A 25,864-nucleotide genomic window follows, 5' to 3' on the forward strand; every position below is an offset into this window, starting at 1 on the left:
GAGAAATTTATTTTAAGAAAATATAAATTACTGCACTATTTATATGTTTTATTTTGAACAATGTAGTCTTATTTCCAAACTTAATATGACGTTAGGTCTAAAATTATGTATACAAGAAGGGGGGGGGGGGGTTCTATATTATCCATTTTAATTAGAATATGTATCTACGATTCTTTATACAGGGAAACTCGAGACTTGAGACTACAATTCCAATGAAAATTTACTTCCAAACTGAATTGTCAGTCTTAACCTTCAAATTGTACTATTGCTTAAATCTCAATCGGGCTATGTACTTGTTGACGTTACTCAAGAAATGTCGAATATTAAACTTATAGATTATAATGTTCTACAGAGAATAGAGTTAATATGTAACCCATTATGTTGAGGATTTCAAAATATCCAAGCAAATGAAAATTATATATTGATACTGAACAATAAATTATTCTTGGTAATGACATAAGTTTCCGTTTCAGATTGGGTATGTTGATAAAACCTTATGATGCTTGAATTATTGCTTATGTCAAACTTTTTCGTATTACCTAATAGAGGACTAGCCCTTGAATGTCTCGTAGGACAGCTGTTCAAAACTTCAATATAAATTAGTTGAGAATAGAGCAGTAAGATACACATACAATTCTGGATTATCAAGAAACCAACTCGATTTTATATATCTAACCTCCCATGAGTTATTGAAACCATAAAGAATGGCATTGTATCCATGACAACTGTTGCCAGTAGGAAATGATAAAGCCATTTCTTAAATGAGAAACGTCAAAAGAATGTTGTCTTTCGTTAGATCTAGACTGTCAAAGTAAAAGAAGTTCTTAAAAAAAAAGATATTAATATTAAAAACCTATTTAATATAGATTATATAATTTATATATTCAATATTTGGTAGATAGAAATTCAAATATTAATAACTAAAGATATAAAAATGTTATGTTAACCTTGATTCACTCAAGCAATAACACAGTCATAACTTACGTAGTCACCTTCGTTATGAACATGACTAGCGCCAATACAATTCCAGTTGTCTTTTTGTTCGTTGTCGTATTGAGTTGATTGCATCTTTAATTTATATCTTGATCGATGTCTTTTTATATCATAAACTGAATAATATAATTATGAAATGGATCCGACTTGGAATTGATTTATTTGAAATATCTCTTCTATTTATATGATTATTTTGTAAAATATTTATAGGATTTTGATGCAATTGCTCACTCGACAAATTGCCCAAAGAAGATAATTGAACTTATGTCATAGTTGATATTCAATTTGTCCATTTCGAAATAGACACGTTCTGATTTTTTGTTATTGAAGTTAACTTGCCAAATGGACACCAAAGTCAGAAGATAAAAGCCATATGCATTCCCTTCTTGAACCTTCAATAAGCTTGATGACAGCTGACAAAGACGAATCCAGAAACTAGAACACTAAGTACAATGACATGTCTTTTGTTCTCTTCTTGGCAAAAATAAAAATACCTAACAAGTAAATAGTATTGATATTAATTTGAAGGATTCTATCTTACATGTGGCACTAACTACAACCTCTTGAGGAAGACTGGCTAAATTGAATATCTATTTTTATTTTATGTACAATAATCCTTCCTTCCTTCTATTTCTTAGATCCTAAAGTCCAATCGGTCGTTTAAGTAGATGGGTTCTTCCAAATATTAGAGCTTAAGAACAGATAAATCTTAACTATACTCTCTCCCACAACATCAAATAGAGTTCTTTGAAAACGAATGATTACTTAACTACTAATATCTATATGACACCCGTTAGTGGTGCAAGTGTTACTAGGAAAGGCTTCCTTTTACAAAACTATCTCTAATGCTACCTAAGGGGAAAAGGTACAGCGATTTAAAAGTAAGATCATCCAATTCCCATAGACTGGTTATTCTCCAGACGCTAGATTATATTACTATTATTCTATATACAGAAGAACTCCAAACTGAATTGTCAGTCTTAACCTTCAAATTGTACTATTGCTTAAATCTCAATCGGGCTATGTACTTGTTGACGTTACTCAAGAAATGTCGAATATTAAACTTATAGATTATAATGTTCTACAGAGAATAGAGTTAATATGTAACCCATTATGTTGAGGATTTCAAAATATCCAAGCAAATGAAAATTATATATTGATACTGAACAATAAATTATTCTTGGTAATGACATAAGTTTCCGTTTCAGATTGGGTATGTTGATAAAACCTTATGATGCTTGAATTATTGCTTATGTCAAACTTTTTCGTATTACCTAATAGAGGACTAGCCCTTGAATGTCTCGTAGGACAGCTGTTCAAAACTTCAATATAAATTAGTTGAGAATAGAGCAGTAAGATACACATACAATTCTGGATTATCAAGAAACCAACTCGATTTTATATATCTAACCTCCCATGAGTTATTGAAACCATAAAGAATGGCATTGTATCCATGACAACTGTTGCCAGTAGGAAATGATAAAGCCATTTCTTAAATGAGAAACGTCAAAAGAATGTTGTCTTTCGTTAGATCTAGACTGTCAAAGTAAAAGAAGTTCTTAAAAAAAAAGATATTAATATTAAAAACCTATTTAATATAGATTATATAATTTATATATTCAATATTTGGTAGATAGAAATTCAAATATTAATAACTAAAGATATAAAAATGTTATGTTAACCTTGATTCACTCAAACAATAACACAAGTGTCATAGTTTCTGTAGTCACCGCTGTTATTAACGCTACTAATACCAATACAATTCCAGTTGTCTTTTTGTTCGTTGTCGTATTGAGTTGATTGCATCTTTAATTTATATCTTGATCGATGTCTTTTTATATCATAAACTGAATAATATAATTATGAAATGGATCCGACTTGGAATTGATTTATTTGAAATATCTCTTCTATTTATATGATTATTTTGTAAAATATTTATAGGATTTTGATGCAATTGCTCACTCGACAAATTGCCCAAAGAAGATAATTGAACTTATGTCATAGTTGATATTCAATTTGTACTGTTCCATATAGATATATTCTTAATTCTGATCTTGGAGTTAACTTGGCAAATGGACATCAACGTCAGAAGGTTAAAAGTCCTATACATTCCCTTCTTGAACCTTCAATAAGCTTGATGACAGCTGGTAAAGACGAATCTAGAAATTAGAACACTAAGTACTGCAAAGTCTGTTTTGTTCTCTTCTCGGTAAAAGTAAAAATATCTACCAAACTTAAAATTCTCATATTAACTTGAAACATTCTAGCTTACTTGTGGTATCTGCTACAACCTCTTGAGGAATACTGGCTAGATTACATATCGTTTTTTGTTGAAGAGGTATTTAATAATGAATACATGCAGAGGATACGAAAAATATTGCTATTTTGCATATATATTCTTGGCGTCCGTTCCAATCTATTTTATTTTGATGGCTTTAAAATACAATTGCCATATTCTTTATTAGAGTCTCTATTAAAAGTATTTTACTTTGGTGGTTGTTAAAGGATCAAAATTAGTGGAAAATCTGATAATATTTCATTTTATTTCTTGTCTTGTCTATTCTTTTAACTTTTTATTGGAGATTTTTCTCATAACTTCTATTTGATCCAAGCTACATGCCAATGGTATTATTTTTGATAGTTCGACTAACTTAGGCGTTTAGAAACATTGAAACTTCTATTCGGCAATTACTTGATCAATTCGATTTAAATTCACTTCTGTTTCCTCGAATTTGTTTTGATTATTTTCAATCTTAATAATATTAAAAATATCTATTGGTATACTTATATGGTGTGTCATTACAGCAATTCAAATCAAAAAGGGTTTCAATTAATCATATTATCGATTGAGAATCTAATTGTCATAGTAAATTTGAAATATCAAAATATTATTCATTTCATTGACTAGTCACTTGGACTGGCCGTTAACTTCAGTGTTGCTACATATTGAGGACAAAAGATCTTAAAAAAAATAGTATATTTATTAACATTAAATTCTACATAAGATACATAATTACATACTACAGCAGTAAAATAATGCTAATAAATCAACCATAAATACAATTTGGTAAATTGGTCTAAACGATGTGTTTAGGCAATGACACAGACAATATCTTGGTAGAAGCCAGAGTTTTCGACTTGCTTGTTGTTGTCCTTGTTTTCAGTTTGAGATGGTTGCATTTTTAGTTGATTTTATACTGGTTATTTTAGTATGGTTATTTTGTGTAATGAAATATGGAATGGAATGGAATGAGACAAACAGAACCCTTGATTTTCGAAAATTATCATCTCAATTTATATGATTTTTTTTTTTGAGGTTTTGGTATTTAACTATAATAATCTAATTTTTCAAATAGGAAGGTTAACATTGCAACAGGTTGGGACATTAATGATACTAAGCTTTCGTCACAATTATTTCTATTTCCCAATTGAATTCAACAAGTACTTTTTGAGAACTGTTCTTCAACAAAATTAATATTAATTTTAATTAGATTTTGTATAGAACTTGTTAAATTACCAATTACAGTAATTGGATAAGTAATATAAAACATGACATTAACGTTATTGTTTTAGATTTTGGGTTCATAAATGGAAAAATATTACTAGTTCCAAAACAAAACGTCTTATAATTTCGGGGTATTGACAACTTTTTTGAAAACTTCAACTTGTGTCACAATATCCCTTTCCCTTTCTCAACATCATCTCCGTACTAAAGTTTCGACTCTGACAAGTACTTACCATCAAAGTTTGGATTTTTCCTCAAGTGCCTCAACTAGAAGTTCTATAGCTAAAAATAGTAGATTACCCAAATTAAATCCAATGACAAACGTTCTTGGGGTTGCAGTGCCCCTTTGATAATAATTAACGTAAGATATCGACTTTTAATATTAATCTCCGTCAGTGCCAATATTTCAATTAATAGTGACGCATAAAGAGTGACGTTACATTTTCCAAAAGAGGATAAGGCACTGTTTAATTATAAATGACTTGTATCCGCAACACAAAGATGCAAATAATACCAATCACTTTTCAAATACACACAACATGACATAGATGAAATGGGATGTGATGTCTTCATATTCCATCACATGAATTGAATTCATAAAACAAAAACAAAAGAAAAGCTTCAAAAAGAAATTCAATGTTTGTAGTACATTCTTCTTTTCCTTATTTGATTACTACGGATATTGTTAGTAATCGTACCATTTTCCTGGTCTCGAGGAAACTTGCTACGACATTTTCTCACTGCTCAAAATATCGAATTCCAGTTTCATGCCCCAATTAGGTAATTTTGTGAGATTTGATGGGGGTATGTGACAAGAATCTGAATAAGTTAACCATTAAAAAGGATTCCATAACAATAAAAATAAATATACTACAAGGAAGGGATTAATATTAATGTTTCTTCAAGATGATGTAACATACTTACCTAATAAGCACAATACAGGTGTTTGAACGAATTTTATTGGAAGGGATGGGAAATAATTGAAGTCAGTGCGTATGTATGTCGCTATCATTAATTGATTAATGAACGGTGGTTGGCTGTCCTTTTACTAATTTGGTTTGCTAGGTAGTTGTTGAGAAAAAGTCCTGACAGCAGCTTATGTTTCAGGTTATTTCCTTTTTTACATAATGTTAAAGGTATTAAAGGAATCTCTGTAAGGAATTATTATTTTGGACACGGTTGCAATGAAGTTTACTTTGTTTCTGTCTAGAAGGAGATAATTTCGATTTCAAGGCAGGTTCTTTGTTGGGTTGAGATCTAAGTATTCTCTTTTCTTTATTTCTCTAAGTGTTGTTGTTTTCTATTTTCTTTTTATTTTGAGGGAAATTTCTAAGGGTTGAGAAGGGATTTATTGTACATAGATAATTGATGTATGGAGAATTTCAAATATTGACTTCCAGAATTGATAAGAAGTATATTGCTTTTAATATATTTTGGTCCTCTTTGTTTCTTTCTTTTTTCTTTAATGCAAGAAGATGTGGTTTTATTTTTTAGAAACCAGATTACATGTTATTCATGATACTTTCCAACTTTTAAGGCGTAGAAATCGATTAGTTTGATCGTTTTTGTATATATTTCTTAAATTGAAGAATCTTTTACTATTTAGAAATCTAAATTTACTCCAAGTTCATTGTTTTTTTAATTGTGGCAGATAGGTATTAGGTACCTAATATTAAAAACAAAAACTTTCTCTCACATCTGGTACAGCAATTGATATTCAAGCCTGTGAAAAAAAATTGTGGGCTGATGTCAAGTTATTTATGATCTCAGATAAAAGTTTATTTTAATTCTCAAATATTTATGAGTGGTAGGCATAACAGAACATATGTAATTATATATTCAAGAATATGTCCATGGAATAGAAATTTTGAAATCATTAATCTTAAAAAATATAGTGAATGGAATTGAATTGGTTAGGAGACTAAAGCTATTGAATGGTCATAATTACCTTTTCCTTTCCTATAAGGTGTTCCAGAATATGTTAAGTGCCTGGTTTTACTATCAGGTTAGGCATTAATAAACTCTGGATTCTTGAAAATACTTCATAATTTATATAATTAATTTTCAACCATAAGTTTAAAACTCGATTGTTAACCTCTTTCTTGTCCTAGTTGGTATACGAAACATGAAGTTCGATATAATTTAGATTTAAAATATAATTGCATGTCTAGAAAAAATAAATTAGAGAAATCAAGCATACTTTACGGTTCATATTATCTGCTCTCAAATATCTTCAAAGAAAACATTCAAAGAATGTCTCAGTTCTTCCCCTTGAATCTTGTTTTTTTGATTAATATGACTAACCGTTATTATTTTATTTTAATGCAATTGTCAATAATTAAATAAACCGTAATTCCTGTTTAAATAGAGAGAAAAATTATTATATAAAATAAGGTTAGAATTTTCCCTTCTAAAAATACCAATTCAAAACATTCGGAATTTGAGATTTCTAGATTATAATAAAAACAAATTGTAAAAAAATATAGTATTCTATTATATTTTGAAGCATATCTAAATTATATAATTATATATAATTTACTAATATATCTCTAATAATAGAGTATGTTATTGAGAATAGAAAATTTTATGTCAGTGACGCTAAATCAACTATTTAAACAATAACACAAGTAGTTTGTTGGTAGAAACCAGTGTTACAGATGTTTTCAACAAAGTTGTCCTTGTTTTCAGATTGAGTTGGTTGCATTTTTTTTTGATTAGTTTAGTTGATTATACTTGTTGATTATAGTATTGTTGTTTTTTTCATGTAAAGACATTAATTCATAATAAAAATTTTGAAAGGAAATTACAAATTGATTTAGATAGATATTATTTGGCCCTATTTATACTTATTATTTTGGAAACTTTATAAATATTTTAAGACCAAGGGGCTATTGATTTGGTGAACTTGTTTTAAGGTTAGTAGAGTCTTCCAATAATACGACATGACCACTTTCCCTCCAACTAGATCAGTTTATTCACTAATACAAATCAGTTCATCTATTCCTCTAATTTTAATTTCTTTTCAATGTCACGACATATATTTAACTATGCTTCATATATTTAATTACTGTCATTTTTCTATTCCTATTTGAGTAATAATGATTTTTACGCAATTATATTTTGACTTCTACAGAAGCATACTTTTGGGACAAGACTTTCGAATGACTACTGTAATATGCAAGTAGATATAGTTTTATTTTACGACATGGGAAATGCATGTTGAAATAAATGTCCAGAACATAATGTGATTGTATTTACCCGATGGAAAGGACCCTCTCTCCAATAATCTCACTTCTTCCTGTTTCCATTGCTTCTAAAATGTCTTTTAAGCATAAATTTAAATAATTTGTCTCATACCTAAAGATTGATCATATATGACATTTCTTGAACTATAATTGTACTTCTAAATGTTGTTCTAGTACCTTCCCAATGGACATGTTGCGATATTCAAATGATGAAATCTTCTTTACCTCTTTAGAAGACTGACACATGAAACAACATTCTCTCTCAGTGAAACATGACTTTGAAGTACTATACTTTCCATATTATTCAATATTACACTACCTCAAATTTATAAATTGTAAAATATTTTGTCCTCCAGGACTTGATCCCTTTCAAGGTAATACATTTTACCTTCCATAGTGTTCTTCACAGTAACAGATCCCTATTATTCAACATACTTTACTTTATCATTCAGTCGTAAAATAAATTTTACGTTCTAGAAACTGGATACCATACATGACCGTATATTTAATTATAGGGCCAACAGATATTGTAAAGGTTTAGTTACATCATACTGAATTATGTATTAATTATTACTCAAATTAGTTTGAAAATATATATTTTGGGGTTTGGGATAAAACATTCAATTCAAAAGTTGGTTGCTTATAATTATCAAAACCTCAAAATAACATACTAAGTCATCTGTATAAGTTAAACTTTTCTCAGCATATCAATTTATTAAGAGATACTATTTTGGCGCCATTTTGTTGAACTGCTAATGTTTTGGAATAAACGACAACGAGAAATTTCATAGGGAATCGAATTTCCACACCTTCCTGTCATTTTGGATTCTAACAATTTTGAAAAACAAATATCATCCTTATGGTTCCTTAACAAAATTTAACCACTAACAGTTGTTGACCAGACTATTTCACAGTTAATGATTTGTCTTGAGTTCTTGCAACTCTTCCTGGAAAGCAGTAAACCAGTATCAGCACAGAAGAAGAAAAGTACGTAGTTAGGATAATTTGAAGGGAGTTGGGATATTTATTGTTAGAATTTCACTTGACAACAAGAGTTTATTCCTTAGATTGGATCTTTTGTCTCAGTATAAGATTTTTTCATAAAGGACAGCAGTGTCTTAAAAAAATCTAAATATTCTCTTTTCTACATATATTTCTTAGAACGAACTTCGATTACGTCAGTAAAGAAAGAGAGAACTTCCCCTTTAGGCCAATGAACATTTCGTAATAGACATGCCCATACTTTAGGTTAAAAGATAGCTCAATGCTATCAGTGCTCCGTAATATGATGGAATTTATTCTAAAAAATTAGTTTGAGGGCCCATCTCAACTTAATTGTTCATATTACTATTTTCATCGTTCTTTGTAGTCAATTGTGATATAAGCAAAGCTAACATAAACGTTATGAGAGAACCTCAATAATAGGAAAATAAAATTAACAAAATATTATTTTATAACTTTTCTATGTACTCTAATAACTATTTTACTAACTAAACATAAGTACCTAGTTATACAATTGTTATTATTTAATTAAATTATGGTATCAGTGTATATGGTGTTTCATATTTCTGTTTTAACTTAAGCAATAACACAGATAATAGTTTGTAAGAAACCAGAGTTTTGGATTTCAGTACCTTGACAACAGTTATCTTGGTTTTCAGTGTTGATTTTTTGGTTGTTGGCAGTGGATGGTTGCATTTTCAGTGTTTTTGGTTTCTTGATGTTTATATCCCTATTAGGACTATTTTAATAGTAAAGTATAAGTTTTAAGAGAAATGACATTTCTGAATTGGTAAAAAGAGTTGCAAATGTTCTCCTATTTATACATTTTATTTTAATAAAAATTACTATTATACAACAAATGATTATTTTCTAATTTCTAAAACTAATAATAATTAATTGTAAATAAGTTTATTACTGTTTTGAGATTATCATTAAATTCTCTAGATTCATTTTGAGATTATCATTAAATTCTCTAGATTCATTTTGAGATACCTTCAGGTAACCGATTATTCAATTTTTTAATGAAACTTCCGTTTCTGGATATTACCACATAATTGTTTTAAAGAACAAGTATATCCTTACTGAGAAGTAAAGTTATTTCTACCTCTTACAATTTACTAGATTATGGTTTCAGCATTGCATTCTTTCGTTAGTTTCAATTTATCATAAACAGTAAGTAACTCTTGACATATCTTTTATATGTAAACAATGACCCGTAAAAAACATACTATTTGAAATGAATAGTTAGCTATACGTCAATTGAAACTAAAATAATTGTTATTATTTATTTTAATTCATAGAATACATTAGGTGGTGAGGTGTGTGTCTGATAATATAAAAAGTTCATTATGTTATATTTTCAAAGCATAAAAGGTACAGATAGTAACATTAAAGCACTTGCAAAAATTATAACTCTAATTGGACTAACTGGGTTTAGATCATCCACGTCATAGTTAACTTGTGATATTACATCAGGATTCCCATATTCTTGTACTCTACCATAAAACTTTTCTGGAAAGAGGGTTGTCAACAAGGTATAACGGTTATTCAACAGTGTTTTCACAATTGTGCTCACTAATACAAAGAGTAAAATGCTCTTAATAATAGTTTTCACTGGAAATGAACTTTTCTCATTAACAAAAGATTGCTTCATACTAAACAAACCCATATATTTCCTCTTCTCTATTCAAATACAAAGTCTATAAATGCCCAGATAGAAACCCTCCAGAATTGAACAAAAGTAACCGTCTAAAATTGATATCAAAACCCAAAACCCAAAACCAACAATACAATCCTTAAATTGTAAACTAAACCTGAATTATCAACACTTTCCACCTAAAAAGGATTTGGATCAAACTAATTTATTCGAAATTTTGCCCACAAGAATGTTAAAGCAGTAACCCAAAGTAATTTCGAAGCAAAATCACCAATAGATACCTACACCTTGTACTAAAATAGACTCGATCGAAACCTATTCTCCTAAAGAATCCAATTATAAAATAAAATAACTAATGAACTATACAATTATTTATCATAAATTCAATTCTTAACAGACTTATCATCTATGTCATCTATATCATTACTAAAATTTTGGTTAAATTCTTGATTTAATATCAGTTCGGTTTCTTTTTATTACCTTATTCGTTAAGTATGTAGATATCAAAAAATATTTTAAAGAAGAGTCTATAAAGGAATCTGAACAGATGAGATCGATTAAATAAGGATTTGGTGGGTTTAATTTGTTGGAAGGAGGTATATATTGTTTGGAGACAAGGGGGATAATTGAATAGCTTCTGTTTTGATCTATTTAGTTTATTTTTGTTGTGATCTAGAGGCTTTTTGTGGGAGCAAAGATGGGTATTTCGAAACGTTCTTTGAAAGAGATATTGGATTCTGAATATGTTGACGAAAGTGATGATGACGATGTCAAATTGAGTGATAGAGCAGGTTGTGGCGATGGTGATGATGATGATGATGATGATGAGGTGGAAGTTGATCCGTCACTTTGTGTAGAGTGCAAGGATATGAAGTGTGAAATAATCTGTAAAGATTGTGATGAAAGGTTTTGTGTGATTTGTTTTGAGATGATTCATAGGAATGGTAAGAGAAAGAAACATGATTATGTTAAAATGAGTATTGATAGTGCTGGCGTTGGCAATGGAAATACATCGGTAGCTTCTTCCAGTGAAGAAGTTCTACCCCAGACCGAAGAAGGGCAAAGGGCCAAACAAGATGATATTAATGGTGAGTTGAAATCCGATGCTGATAATGAACAAGGTAGGAATTTAAATGATAATGGGAAAACTCAAGATATTGAAGAGAAAATATTTTCAATTTTACAAAAAAATGCAGAATATGTGCCTATGAGATTGACTTACGAGGAGAGGCATCTTTTAAGATTACTTGAAGCTGCTCTTCAAGTTTCTGAGTACACTGATCGTGTTGATATTCTTTCTTATAAGTCTAAGAATAGAAGAATTGTAGAACAATTGAAAGAAATGTGCTCTGTTTTATCAGGCTTGGTCATTGCTTCTGACCTTCGTATTGGTCAGAAATTATTAGAAATGAAAAACTTTTCTGATAATGCAGCATGGTTTCAAGATATTTTTGAAATTGGGAGAAGATACAAAATTATGAATCCAGAAAGAATGAGAGATACATATGGTAAGTTGTGTTATATGGTCATGGATTCAAGGTTACCGGATATTACTGAGCATATGGAATTCCACCTTTTTAAACCAATCAAAACTGTAAAGCACTTTCTGAATTCAAAACCTGACGATAAAGGTAAAGCTATGAGCATGTTCCGTGATAGGGACATTATTAATGCAATTAGTCACATCTCTCCAGTTGGTAAAACAAGATCAGAAATCAACAGAATGATTAAGTTAAAGGAATCTTCAATTGAAAAATTAGCTTCTAAATACAGCAGCCGTCACTTTAGTAAAGAAGATATCCGCCAAGTATTATATTCTATTGGAGATTATAATGCATATGTTGATATGAACAGGAGACCAATAAAAAGAATGTTGGAAAGATTGGAAGTATTCAAAAATCCAGAAATTGCAGCAAAATACTCAATTGGTATTCAATTTGGAAGGGATGGTGCACGTCTAACCCATGATCATGAAAGACAATGGCATTATGTTCACCAATCCCTTTCCTTATGGTCATTGATTCAAAGAGATATGTGTAGACTATGGTTTTTGGCAGATACAGACTTATTTGATGGTTCTTACTATAAATTAGCCTCCACTGGCCATGGTTTAAATCGTATCAAGGCTTGTCCTCTAATCTATCAGGAAATGCATAAAATTATATCTGAATGTAGACGTAAGTCCGATACATGGGTGGGTTCATCAGTTGTTCATCTTGGTGATGATGCTGTTCCAAATGCACTATTCTTTTTGGATAAATACACTCAAGTACCTAGCATATTAATTCCATTTGACACAACTTTAATGAAAATTAATGAACTAGTTGGAAAGGATTCCTACTTGTTAGAATATATCGAGAAAGAATATGGTTCAGTAAATGATCTAAAATTGACTATTTTGCAAGATGCCTTTGCTCACATGTTTGATGGTTCAGGTGCTGATAACTTCTACATGAGTGGCTCCTGTATTGATGGTAGATTAACTTCAGCATGGAACCATTGTAATGAGATTTCAAAGAAAAAATACTATAATATTTTCTTAATGACATCATTCTCAGGGTTTAATGGTAGTGAAGGTTTCCCTAGTTAAAATCTTAAGTAATATCCATAAAACTTGTTTATAAATGTGTGTATATTTGCGTATATGTCATAAAGCTGGAAGTTTTTATAAAATAGATTGACATTTTTTTTGTTATTAAATATTTATATGTTTAGATTGTTCAAGTAATATTTCATTAGGTCATAAATTCTTAACTATAGTATATAAGAGCAAAACAAAAACTCAATACTAATTTAAAAAACACAATACTTATCAAAGGATTATGGTCTCTTTTACATTGGGAATTGTTAACTAATCCATTCTTTTATTTATTTCGTTGTCAATAAATAATATCCTTTTTTAATTTATTAATAGACTCTTTTAATTTGAATTACAGAGACCAATGAAACCTGTTAAAGCTTTATATATTAGAACCATGGGAATAAAGAGAATGATAATTAGGTAACTTTAAGTGATTAATTTTATATATAAGCATATACAGATTCGAATTTTGGTTCACAAGAATTATTGTTGTCTTTTCAAATCAATTTCACAGCCCTATTCCACAAGCATCGATTCCAATAAAAAAGGAGAATTAAAGTATAATCTGAAAATGCAAACCCTTGCTTTGCAGATGACAAGAAGTGCACTCAAGCTATGAAGAATGCCAACACTGTCACTTTTAAGAAGAAGGTTATTACTGGAAAGGAAACACAAGTAACGTACAACTTAATCCACTATTATTAAATTAATTTCTATTTCATTAAAAACTGCTATACTAATCTTCCATTTGTAAATATATAGTTTCAGAGCCATCTACTGGACTCAATGATAACAAAACAGTACCCCTTATAACTGTCAAACCTAGATCTCTGGTTTGATCTTTCAAAATAATAGAAGAATCTTCCAAATCTCTCAAATATTCAACGGTCTCATCTAAGACTAAAGTCATCAAAGGATCGTAACCTTTTAAAACACCAGTAACTAATCTCCCACCCATCAACTTAACACGTATTTTGGTATCTTTATATTTGGCCAAATCCACAATAGCTTCTCTCTTAGGACCTTCAAACTTCTTCTTATGCTGCGAATGATGGTGATGTTGACCACCATGCTGCTGATGAGAAGTTCCACGTCTCTCTTGTTCCTGATAATTAACATACCAACCATTAAATGGTACCTATAGTTAGTATCCAGTTATAAAATAAATCAAATTATAGAAGCTTGAACAAAAACCTTTCCTTACAATTGCAAAAATTAACCATTTGCAAAACTGAAAAAACTATTCAATACATCAACATACCATTTCTGACATAATTTCACTCTTCTAAATCTCAATTACTCTTCTCTTTAACATGCTTTCTACAATTGAAACGTTCATTACATTCACCATTAAAAGAACTGAAATTTTTCAATGAGGTCCCTTTGTCAAAATTTTTCAATATTTCACCATATTAAAAGAGAGTCAGCCAGGTAATAAGCACCACTTCTTACAAGAAACCTTATTTATTGTTGTAGATTTGATGAATTTGTCAGTGTGGTATATTTGGCGATTATCTTGATTGTAGTGGTGATGGTATTGGTTAGTATTAGCTCTGAGTTGTGTTCTTTGAGCAAGGAATTTCCAGTTGAAATCAGTATAGTTGATTTATGTGAAAAATTATATCAGTTCACAGGGGTTTCACCCAATGATATGAGATTGATTGTATCTGAGACTGGTAATGGGGCTAGCAAAGAGGAAGTATATGGCGGGAGACGTGTCCAGGATGCTCGATTGAGGCCTTTTGAAGGGTACAACGGAGTTGGACAAGTGTCGGTTGTTGTTGAAGACACTAATGTTAATTCTATTGCTAATCAGTTGAACAAGATGCATCAAGAGGAAGAGGAAGGAGACAGTGGTGATAACGAAGAACATTTGTTTAAGTTATCTGAAGATGCGTATGCTAATAGGAAAGATTCTGTTTTGAATTGGAAAAAAGAACACAAGTTAGGAAAATTCGACCCACAGTACCAATTAACTTTGAACAAGAACCGTGAATTACAAAATGAACACTTGAAGAACCTAATAATAAATGAAAGATGTTCTGTTAAATCGACAGATTCGGCAGAAAGAAGAGGCTGGCTAAGATTCGTAGGCAAAATCCCAGATATAAATAATGAAGATGTATGGTGTGGAATTGAATTCGATGAACCTATGGGCAAAAACGATGGGACATTCAAAGGTAAGAAGTATTTTGGCCCTGTAAAACCAAATTATGGAGGGTTTGTAAGACCAAATACCGTAGAGACAGGTTCTCAATTTACACCTTTTGAAAATGATCTTGACCTAGAATTTGAGTCAGATGACGAAATTTAACCATTCGTAAAAGAATCAAACCCCAGTTTACCACTTTAATACACAAATAACTACAAAGATCACTCATCCACACATATCATTTAATTAATTGTACTTTATATAGCTTGCTACATAGTAAAATAACTGACATTCTCTCATCTCATCTCATCGCTTTAACAAAATTTTAACAGTGAAAAAAAAAAGTTTCAATGGTACAAGATCAAGTTTAAAAGTTGAGTTAATGAACAACGATATTAAACGATTGAGAGGGTTTTATTGGATCATCTGGTGGTCAACAGGTTGATTATTGGTGAGATTAAGTATCTATTAATTAGATATTCGTTTTTTTCTGGTGGAAATTAGCTGAAGTTTGGTGGAAAAAGGAGATAAAGAATTAGAATATGAGTTTCCGTAGAGGTGGTGGTGGTACTGGTAGTTCATTTAGTAATTTACCATTTGGGTTAGGTTACCATGATATAGTTCAGAACTCTTCTAACGAGATGCCAACGATTCCTCTTCCTGTGAACAATCCTGTTTCCAATAGAGAGAGAAGTTTGGCTGTGACTTATATCAAATTTAGTCAAACTGTTAGAGATAGTCCATTTTACACTGGTTCAATTGATCTTTCCATTCAAAAGGGTGATGATAGCAAGAAGAAGAGTAAGAGTAAGAGGAAGAGGTCTGAGGAGTTGATCGATGAGTCTGGGCTTTTGGATGGGATAGAGAGATATTCCGATAAATATTTAAAGAAAAGGAAAATTGGTGTCTCTATATCAGAGCATCCTTTTAATCCAACGTTGTTCCCAAAGGAGTTATATAGTACCATGGGTTTAGATAAGAAGAAGCTGTTAGTATTATCAAGTTTCAATAATAAAGATGATATATTCACAGGTAATGGAGAAGATGATTCAAAAGGTTTATCAATGCTGGAAAAACTAAAAGAACTTGCAGAAGATATGGATGATGAAAATAATGGCGAACAAGAAGGTGATAAAGATGATAATTTGGACGATGATGATTTTGATGATGAAAGTGAAGATGATGATTACAATGCAGAAAAATATTTCGATGACGGTGATGAAGATTTCGCAGAGGATGATTATGGTGATGAACCTGCATTCTAAGACCATAAAAAAAAGCTTTTAATTAATTCTAATCACGAAGAAAATAAAATCAGTTTCAATAAGGAAATTTTTTTTATTAGCATCCTGATTCTGTATAATACGCCATATGTACTTTTTATAAATCAGCATTTAATCATTATCAATGTATATTATATCAACTTATTTGTTTCATTCTAATATAGGTAGGTAGCAAAAAGGGAACAAAATAATCACAAATTCACTATTTATATACAAATTTTATTTATACAAACATATTAATTTACAATTATAAATATATCATTTATTATACCTGCTTTGTCCACCAGAGTTCTTTGGACCTTGTGGCAACCACGATGATTTCTCCTTCTTTTGATCACCAAACCTTGAACGGCCCACATCCTTTAATTGGTTTTCTCTACTTTGTCTATAGTCTTGTCTACTTCCATCATTACGATTATCATCTCTTCTTAAACGTTTGTTAGACCTATCATCATTTCCATGATCATTTGGCTTCCTAACGCTATTATCATAACTAGACTGTGATCTAGAATCAGAATAATCAGACCTGCCACGTTTAGTAGCATATCCAACCTTATCTTGTTTAGGGTAGTTATTATCAGAATACTTACCATTAGAATTAATTCTTCTATTAACTTGTGACCTTTCTGAACTTCCCTGGGTATAATATCTATTACCATATTTCGAGGTTGAGCCGAATTTATTATCAGTGCTATTGCGTTGATTTTGAGACACTTCCAGCTGCTTTTCACTTTTTGGATTAGAATTGTATCTACTTGAAGGTTGAATACTACTTGATTGGTCAGACTTAGATTCTCTTGATTTAATAATGTTTTTTTGACTCACTCTTTGCATGATGGTTTTCAGGTCTTGCAGGCTTTGAATAAAATCTTCATTTAGAGGATCATCTGCTATCTGCTTAAAATATCCTTGTAAAACTCTGTAAATGTTGTTCCTAAAATCTGCAAGTGGTTGTTCTTGCTCACCAAACTTTTTGAGCTTTGCTACTTCCCGTTCTTCATCAATTAATGTCATAACCCTGTTTAAATTATTAACACTTAAATTATAGATAACTTCCTTCATCAATTTTAAAACCTGAGGCATTGTCCAATTTGAGGAAGATGAAACAGCATTTATATTCTCTCTTAATAATGGATATAATTTTGATGATTTTAGCGTTGAAGAAGAAACAGTCGAGGCTGCTGGGGATGAAGTTATATCTCGATTAACAGAAGATTGGTTACTTTGATTTGGGTTTCCAATCAGAACAGAAGTATTCGATTTTAAGGCAGCAGGTGCAGTCGGTATTCCTTTAATATTCGAAGAAGATGGTCCAGTTGGTATATCGACAATTTTACGTTGTGAACTAGTAGGTGTAGCTTCCTTGTTATCCTTGGATAAAGTGTCAGCAGCACGTTTTTTCCTACTCTCTTCAATTTGCTTTCTCAACTTTTCTTTCTTCTGATCGATTTCTATCATACATCTATGCTTCTCAATTTCAGCTAGTTCAAGTTCAAACTGATGTTGCTCTCTGATTTCGTCTTCATTTAATTCACAGAATTCAGATTGTTTCAGTGCATTTTTTAATCTAGCCTTCAAGTGTCCAATTAAAGCATTGGTAGGTAATTTAATATCCTCTCTTTCTTCCCCAACCAAATTATTTTCTAAAGTTAATATCACAACCCTTATATGAGTATCAACAATTGGGAATACTTTAGAAATATGTTTCATAAACTCAATTCCATTTCTAATGGACATATAGTTCTTTTCTAACAAGGTATCCAATATTTGGTTAGTTATCGACTCAAATAGCATAAAATATTTTCTATTCTTTTCATCATCTGTTTCCAAAAGTAGTCTCGATTCTTCCAAATATGATAACAGTTTTGAGAAAAAAATACCGAAGTTACATGCTTCCAAACTAGTACATGTGAATAGAAGAGTACTTAAAACTTTGGAATCAACAAGGAGGTGACAAATATGATCCAAGGTTTCATCTTTAAATGCAGAACATAGAAAGTAAGCTGAGTACAGTGCATCGACTGGAGAGAACAAGGCTCTTGGGATTATACAATGTTGAAAGAACAAAATTTGATCACTTTTAGTGGATTGTTCAATCCAATGACTGGATTTTTCTTCTAATACACTCAATGTGTTACGAACTCGCTTTTCATGCAATAAGTAATCATCTGTAATTTCTTTGACTTGTTTCAACAACTCATTCTTTTTCCTTGCAGAAGCCAACCTTCCAATTTCTGTTTCCAAGCTGTTTTTATTTTCATCATAAAGATTTTCATCATATTGGATATCATATAATGAAAAGATCCAAAAATGTACGAAGAAATCTTGGCTGATATCAGAAATATTTTCACCTTTAAAATTAACTTCTTTATATGACAATTCTAAGGAATCACCTTCCATTTTATCACCTTCCAAATGAACATTAATGCCACCAACCACACCAATGTAATCTCGCCAAATGTGGAAGGCCCATGGGATAGATACATTATAATTATTTACCAACTTTTGAAAGGATATCACATGTTTGATATAGCTATCTTTATCCATGCAGAATTTCACTAGTTCTATGAAGGAGAAAAGTAAACTGTTCAATTCATCTGACCTTGTAGACAGAATTTTATAATGGAAGCCAACTATATTTGATTCTACAATCATGTTGTAAAGTAAAAGCAAAACTTCAGATACACCATTATCTTGTACTAGAAGCTCCACCAACTTAGAGGCTTGTTCTTTGTTATCATCTCGAAGGTCATAAATCAAACGTCTTGCCATTATCTGCAGTTGTTCACCAGAATTCAACGCTAACAATTGCTTAATATTAATTTCGTTCAAGTCCTTAATGCCACTGATAGTAGAAATCAACTCTTTTAAAATAGAAATCGCAATTACATTTCCTTGATGTAAGGTTTTCTTAATGTAACAGATAATATTTGAAATATCCATTTTTGAGCAACTCTTTGCTAAACCTGCAATAAATGAAGAAAGACGTGAAACCCACATGGTTTGGTTAACACCATCAGCCTGAACTGCACTTCTCCCGTCAGTCAAACGCAACAATAAGATATATTGTAGAACATCGTAGGCAAAATTATTGAAATATTTGGCAGAATATATAACCAATTCAGATACTTTATCGTAATTTTCAATTTGTTTAACTGTAGGTAGAAGTGTTGCAATCGGATTAGTAGAAATCAAGTTTGCAAAGTTAATAGCTTCAAATTCAATATTATCTGTGCTTAATGATTTTAATGTACTTCTTGCTTCCTTTTCCGCTTTTGTAAAACCTAATTTTATAAGTAGGTTATCTTGTGATAATTTCGAGATCATTTCGTTGAACATAAAATATCTTTTCTCGAATGAAAATAATTTCATGAGTTCATATATTTCTGTTGTTATCGTTGGATTAACTTCTAGCAGAGGAATGCACGGTAAGATGAATTTTCTAAAATAATCCACCCAAATATCTACCGAATTGGTCTCTTCAACTTTAGAATTATTTTGAATAGACTTAATACCAATTCTACAAATTTTTGAAATTAGCTGAGGTTCTTTTGCTAGATATGGTCCCAAATAATGAAAATACTTGTGGGATTTGGATATCAATGTATCAATTGAATCAATTTTTGTAAACTCTTTACTCCAGTCAGAATAATAAAATTTAAATTTGGTTTGCAAAGATATACCAACAAAAGGATTATGTGTTTCTCTTTCAATCATTAATTGTTTTTTCACTGATAAATTACCATTTTCAACACATGGAATATCTAGAGGATCAGAAATATCATGTAAGTGTGGAATACAAAATTCATGATAAAAATCATCTAGCTTGTAAGAAAATACCCTTGTTACTAGTTTTGCCGTTGTATCTTCAATAAACATGAATTTTGGATATCTCTCTAAGATGTAGAAAACAGGCACAGTGCATCCATGGGCAAGAAGTCTTTGTAATAGGAATAGCTTTTTTTTGATTGACTTTGTATTTTCTTCTTCATCTACACCTTTATTATCGATTTGATTAGTCGAGTCATCTACTTCATTGTCCTCAGCATTTGGTTTAACTTGACTGGCCTTCATTTTATTATTAGAATCTTTGTTAAAGCTGTTTGAATCATCATCATCGTCGTCGTCTGCGGTCAAAGCAGCTGCCAAGGCCAATGGATTAGAACTTCCTTTCAAAGATTCTTCCTCCAACTCCTTATCGAATTCTGTAAAATATTCTTCTAATGAGGAATCAGAAGGTTTTAAATTTTCCCATATAGATGAGAAATTGACGAATCCGTTAATGATAAGAATACAACACATATCTACATATTTCAAATATTCTTCATCTTGTAAATCAGAATTCAAATAAAATTGGATTATATTCGAAGCAATTAAGTTACCACCTTTCTTTAAACCAACGTAATTTGAATTATCCGCCAGACTATTATTCTTTGGCCAGAAATCCGATGCCTTTAGGAATTCAACTAAAAAAGTGTAACCATCAGTTATGAAATTACTTGAAACTCTCAATATGGTATCTAAAACACGCATAGAATCCAAAGAGTATTTACCTGAAATATGATAAACTTCATCAATATAAAATGTGATTTTTTGTAGGTTATTATTATCGTTATATGCCATTAAAAGTAAAGAGACCAATTGAGAATAACCAACACTGCATTCAAAGAACAAATTATGTTTTTTAACTTCATATTTATATTTCTTTAGTCTATGTTTCAGGATAGACTTTTGGTCTTTTACCATTATTTTCCCACTAACCCAACTATATTTATACATTTCTTCTTCAATAGACGATATCAATTTCATCAAACTGATTAATTTTGAAACCTCTTCATCGTTTGAAGTAGAAGAAGAAGCAATAAACATCTTACCTATCCTACCAGAATCTTTCGAGACTTCAACTAATCTAGTAACAAATTTGGATATCTGTTCAGCAGTTAAAAAATGGTCTTCATTTTCTTGGTAATAAAGTCTAAAACATTCTACGAAGATAGACTTAAGCCAACGAGACTTCTCTTCAACACCATCAAAACCAAGATACTGATTGCACAGCTCTTCATGTTTAGTTTCCCAATTGTCAATAACCTCTGTAGTGAAAAAAGTTCTTTCAACGTCCAAGGGTTTAATGTCCCTAACCAACTGGTTCAACTTAGCAAACAACATCACTACCAAAGGAATCCTCTAAAGAAACTTCAAAACATATACTATTCAATGTCAAAGCAGTCAACAACTACCCTCTTTTATCCCATTTAATAACCATTCTTAAAAGGTTTAGACATCTTCCATTTCTCTTTAATCAACTTGATATTTTTTTTTAAACGTTTTTGATATCAAGGACAGATAGAAAAAAAGTTCTTATAAGTGTGTCAGTAAATGAAGAGAACGTCACAATGGTATATCTAATCTATATATATAGACCAACTATACAATTCGCAGGTGAAACATAATCTAATCGTGTTATTGTAAATATTCCAGTTCTTTCCATGTACATAAGTGTAATAAAACTTGAGTTACATACATTTAAATTAAAATGTACCCCATTATCCAGAGTGATTGAATTATGATATATACCTCTACAAATACACAAATTGCCTGATATTGGGAGGTAAATGTAAGGAATTGGCTCTAATATGAACATAATTGAATGTAATTGAAGAGGACAATGCGGTTCAGGTACATATGTTTCTTGAGGTTTTGTTTATAAGGTTTTAGTGATGATTTATGATTACAAAACCGCCTTAAGATAGATGTCAAGTAGGGTAGTGGCAACCTCAAACAGAAGACTTGGATTACAACAGTCTAGTATTGGGAAACACAATTATAGGAACTGTAAGATTATTTGATGGATGTTCAAAGGTTGTGGTTAGACACAAACCTTTGCTACTAAAGCTTTTTGTGATTGTGATTTTATGTTATCTACCTTCAAGATGTTTAATGTTATCTTTTTAGAACTTTAAAGGTATATAAAGGGGCAGGTTTTTGAAGTTTAGAGATATATCCAATATGATAGTTATTTATTAGTTCAGTATAATTTATTTTGGTTGTTTAAGTTTTTTTTTTATTCTTGAATCTTAAAGGGTATACCAACCATTGCAAGATATTTTACAATTGGAATAACAAAATTAAACGTTTATATTTTTAATAATCAAATCAAATAGGTTTTTTTTAGATATCAAAAAGAAAACCCAAATTAACATACTGAGAATCAAATAAACTCTGAAAATTTATAACAATGAAGATAACTGCCGCAACATTGCTTTTGACCTGTGTTTCAAACGTTTTAGCCGGATGGCACGGTAAAGAACCAGAAAGTGAAGAATCGGAAGTTCCAACAACTTTGTTAACCACTACAGTGACTGAAGTAGTTTCTCAAATAACCGATGGTCAGATCCAAGCTACAACAAGCACACAAGTCCTAACAACTACAATTGTTCCTTCCACCATTGCTACTGTCACTAAACCATCAAGTGTCATTCAATCAAGTAAAGTGGAAAGTAGTACACCTGGTACTACAGTGGCACCATCAACTATCCAAAGTGCTCATGTTACAACACCAGTAACTCATACTAATTTAGTTTCACAAATTACTGATGGTCAAATCCAAGCCTCCAACACACCACCAGTTCCACCAACAAATGCTACTACAATTATCCCACATCCTTCTGGTGCTGGTGCAAGATTGGTGGTTGTAGATGCTGCTCCAGCTATTCTTGCTGTCGCTGCAGCTTTGTTAATTTAAAGGATTTATTATTATAGAAGCATTATGTCTCATATGTCAATAATAAGATTTTAATCTTTTAGAAAAGTTTTCAAGTTCTTCATATACATTTTGTTGGTCTTTTTATTAATATCATTAATTTTTCTGTCTTTGTTTCAAAAATTTTAATTATGCAAAGCATATCTTTCCTTAATGAACTTTAAACATTTTAATATAAATTATAAGAGCCTAAGACAATTGGCATTGTCATTTTTATATTTTATTTTAACTTTGAATTCAATTCAATTCAATTCAATCCAGAGTAAAAATAATTTAGATAAAATGCTATTTCTTCTTCGTTAGTTATGTCTCGATATTTGAAATTTATAAGTTTTTATTGATTTCAAGAAACATTAATTTTTTTTATATATAACAGTGTAATTAAATGCTATTTTTCCCCTGTTAAACCAAAACTGATATGTATTATTTAAGTTTAATTCTAAACTTATAAAAATTATATATAGAATTATTTAAATATACTTAGAATTCCAACCTCATACAATTATAATAAATCATCCTATTATGAATGAGTAGAAAAAGCTATAAACACTTTTTTTAAAAGTACATCAACATCTGTCGTAAATTTTGTATTGAAACTTAAAAACCATGATTAATTACGGGGAAAAAGAATGGAATTCCCATTATAATTGTCAATATATGAAGTACCTTAAACTATACTAATGAGTTTCTTGCATTAGCACCAGCAAGTTTCTGAATAGAGTGTACATTTTATTTATTGACTTTCTAGGACACTTCTGATCCGTTTCAAATGTATCTATCTCATTACCCACTTTTCCCATGTATTTCACTTCTCATATTCAGTATCAGGTCTTGCAGGGACTTTAATCTTGATAGATTTACGAGCTTTTTTGCTATTCTTAACAATTCCAAGCTTCTGGTTGGATTTTTTCACTCCAATTATACTGCTACTCTTCAAAGATTTAACAATTTCAGACTCTTCCGATCTATTCTGCAACATGATAGCCTTCTTGAATTCAAATTTAGAGATTCCTTTCTCCAATTGTTCTTCGATTTCTTTCTCTTTTGCTTCTTCATTCTTCTGAATGTCCTGAAAAAACTTCAACTCTGATGAACTTAATCTATTAAAACTATCTCTTTCCTTTACTAATGCATTGTACTGCTTCTGTTTAGATATGGCATTGGACCTCAACTGAGCTCGAAGAGACTTTCTTTCCTTTCTTTTCTGTTCATCTTCATACTTGTTTTGGCTTGCTTGCTCTCTAGCCTTTTGGCTCTCTAAATCCGTTACTCCTTCAGAAATAAACGAAATCTTTCTCACTTTAGAATCATCTTTCCCTCCAGAAGACATCTCTATCCCATAATATCCTCAACTTTCCTCCTAATTCAACCTCTTCTTCTTGCAATATCAGTTTATCTTTCTAAGAGTTGGCCAAGTCTTTTAATATCTAATTCAAATTTCAGAAGTGAAAAAAAAGCATACGTTAAAAAAATGTGAAAGTGACACTCGAAGAGAAGGAATAGTAAACGAATCAGTATCAGCAAGCCTTTGAAGAGTACGACAGGGATCTGGTGTCAAGTTTGTGATTGTATTCTAACACTGTTAATGTAAAAGAAAGTTTGCAATTTCCTTAAAGGTAACTTTTTGGCCCAAATGATATTGATTGAGAACCCTTAAAGAATGGAGAAAATTGGTATCTTATAGTATAATATAGGCTATTATGAATTGGAATTTAATTATCGATCGTCATCTGTATTTATCTCATACATCGATTTTTTAAGGAAAATAGGATTTTATATATCATATTGAATTTTGTTATCATCGAACTTAACTCAGCACTATTCATCAGTGACTTCAAATTTGTTGCTGAATTTAGATTCCAGTTCTCTTCAATAGCACTTTAATTAAAATTCAGTAGAATTTTGTAGCATACTTTTGCAATATTATTAGTTATCTTCCATTATCCAAGGAAATCTAGTAATTTTAAGGGAGAGGTTATCCCTAAAATAATATCATGAATAGTTATTATATTATTACATGTTTTCTTGATAGAGATTCCAATTATAAGTTTTGAGTTGAAAATAGTGACAAAAATACTATCTATTCGATGCATCAATTGCAAAAATTTCTCTTTCCAAAATAAAATAGCAAATATGAAGATGAAGATATACAGAAATGACGTTATATTTGCAATTGAAGCCCTTTCTTTTTTGTAAAATATAATTGGCATGATCCATATCATGCCCCATTTAAATTCTAGATATGCAAATAAAGTCCACTATGGTTCCTTGGCTTCAAAGGTATGCAATATCTTTAAACATTAGTATCTTCTTATAACTTTTAAGTGCCATTAACGAAAAATATCTTTAAAAAGGGCATATATATACATGCACATAATATCTTAGGGAATTTTTGTTTAGAGTATTCATATCGGGAAGTTTAAACAATGACTATAAAATATACATTTGAAGAATTTCCTGACTTTTACCAGAGATACGTTGAAGGAAGAAAAATATACATTCAGAAACTTCTGTAACACTGAAAATATTTTTCATTCGGTTAACAAATAAGTAAGCGGATTTAGCTCAGTTGGGAGAGCGCCAGACTGAAGAATTAACTTCGGTCAAATCATCTGTTATCTGGAGGTCCTGTGTTCGATCCACAGAATTCGCATTTATTTTTTGTGTTATTGTCGTATATCTTAGC

At 30.6% G+C, this 25,864-nt stretch overlaps 8 protein-coding genes and 1 non-coding gene across 9 annotated transcripts; 5 read left to right on the forward strand and 4 right to left on the reverse strand.

The window, feature by feature from the left end:
- Positions 1-10,105: 10,105 nt before the first annotated feature.
- Positions 10,106-10,414, reverse strand: Kpol_1048p0 (uncharacterized protein; the record flags this gene model as incomplete). Its single annotated transcript, XM_001646378.1, has 1 exon — positions 10,106-10,414. One exon carries the CDS (start codon positions 10,412-10,414, stop codon positions 10,106-10,108), a length of 309 nt encoding a protein of 102 aa, XP_001646428.1.
- Positions 10,415-11,099: 685 nt separating this feature from the next.
- On the forward strand, positions 11,100-12,992 carry Kpol_1048p1 (uncharacterized protein; the record flags this gene model as incomplete). The annotated part of the gene is made up of 1 exon (XM_001646379.1): positions 11,100-12,992. One exon carries the CDS (start codon positions 11,100-11,102, stop codon positions 12,990-12,992), a length of 1,893 nt encoding a protein of 630 aa, XP_001646429.1.
- A 727-nt stretch (positions 12,993-13,719) lies between these two features.
- LSM7 (Sm-like protein LSM7) lies at positions 13,720-14,256 on the reverse strand (the record flags this gene model as incomplete). Its single annotated transcript, XM_001646380.1, has 2 exons — positions 13,720-14,088; positions 14,245-14,256. The coding sequence occupies 2 exons, from the start codon at positions 14,254-14,256 to the stop codon at positions 13,720-13,722; spliced, it is 381 nt and encodes a 126-aa protein (XP_001646430.1).
- Positions 14,257-14,514: 258 nt separating this feature from the next.
- ALF1 (Alf1p) lies at positions 14,515-15,297 on the forward strand (the record flags this gene model as incomplete). Its single annotated transcript, XM_001646381.1, has 1 exon — positions 14,515-15,297. One exon carries the CDS (start codon positions 14,515-14,517, stop codon positions 15,295-15,297), a length of 783 nt encoding a protein of 260 aa, XP_001646431.1.
- A 380-nt stretch (positions 15,298-15,677) lies between these two features.
- On the forward strand, positions 15,678-16,400 carry RPC31 (DNA-directed RNA polymerase III subunit C31; the record flags this gene model as incomplete). Its single annotated transcript, XM_001646382.1, has 1 exon — positions 15,678-16,400. One exon carries the CDS (start codon positions 15,678-15,680, stop codon positions 16,398-16,400), a length of 723 nt encoding a protein of 240 aa, XP_001646432.1.
- Positions 16,401-16,676: 276 nt separating this feature from the next.
- Positions 16,677-21,584, reverse strand: THO2 (Tho2p; the record flags this gene model as incomplete). The annotated part of the gene is made up of 1 exon (XM_001646383.1): positions 16,677-21,584. The coding sequence occupies one exon, from the start codon at positions 21,582-21,584 to the stop codon at positions 16,677-16,679; it is 4,908 nt and encodes a 1,635-aa protein (XP_001646433.1).
- A 1,069-nt stretch (positions 21,585-22,653) lies between these two features.
- ANS1 (Ans1p) lies at positions 22,654-23,160 on the forward strand (the record flags this gene model as incomplete). The annotated part of the gene is made up of 1 exon (XM_001646384.1): positions 22,654-23,160. One exon carries the CDS (start codon positions 22,654-22,656, stop codon positions 23,158-23,160), a length of 507 nt encoding a protein of 168 aa, XP_001646434.1.
- Positions 23,161-23,983: 823 nt separating this feature from the next.
- FYV6 (Fyv6p) lies at positions 23,984-24,508 on the reverse strand (the record flags this gene model as incomplete). Its single annotated transcript, XM_001646385.1, has 1 exon — positions 23,984-24,508. One exon carries the CDS (start codon positions 24,506-24,508, stop codon positions 23,984-23,986), a length of 525 nt encoding a protein of 174 aa, XP_001646435.1.
- A 1,224-nt stretch (positions 24,509-25,732) lies between these two features.
- Positions 25,733-25,831, forward strand: Kpol_1048trna1. Its single transcript has 2 exons — positions 25,733-25,770; positions 25,795-25,831. It is a non-coding gene; the product is annotated as a tRNA-Phe (tRNA).
- The last annotated feature ends 33 nt before the right edge of the window (positions 25,832-25,864 follow it).

The sequence above is a fragment of the Vanderwaltozyma polyspora genome, genomic scaffold (genome assembly GCF_000150035.1).
Source record: "Vanderwaltozyma polyspora DSM 70294 KpolScaffold1048 genomic scaffold, whole genome shotgun sequence".
NCBI classification, from domain to species: domain Eukaryota; kingdom Fungi; phylum Ascomycota; class Saccharomycetes; order Saccharomycetales; family Saccharomycetaceae; genus Vanderwaltozyma; species Vanderwaltozyma polyspora.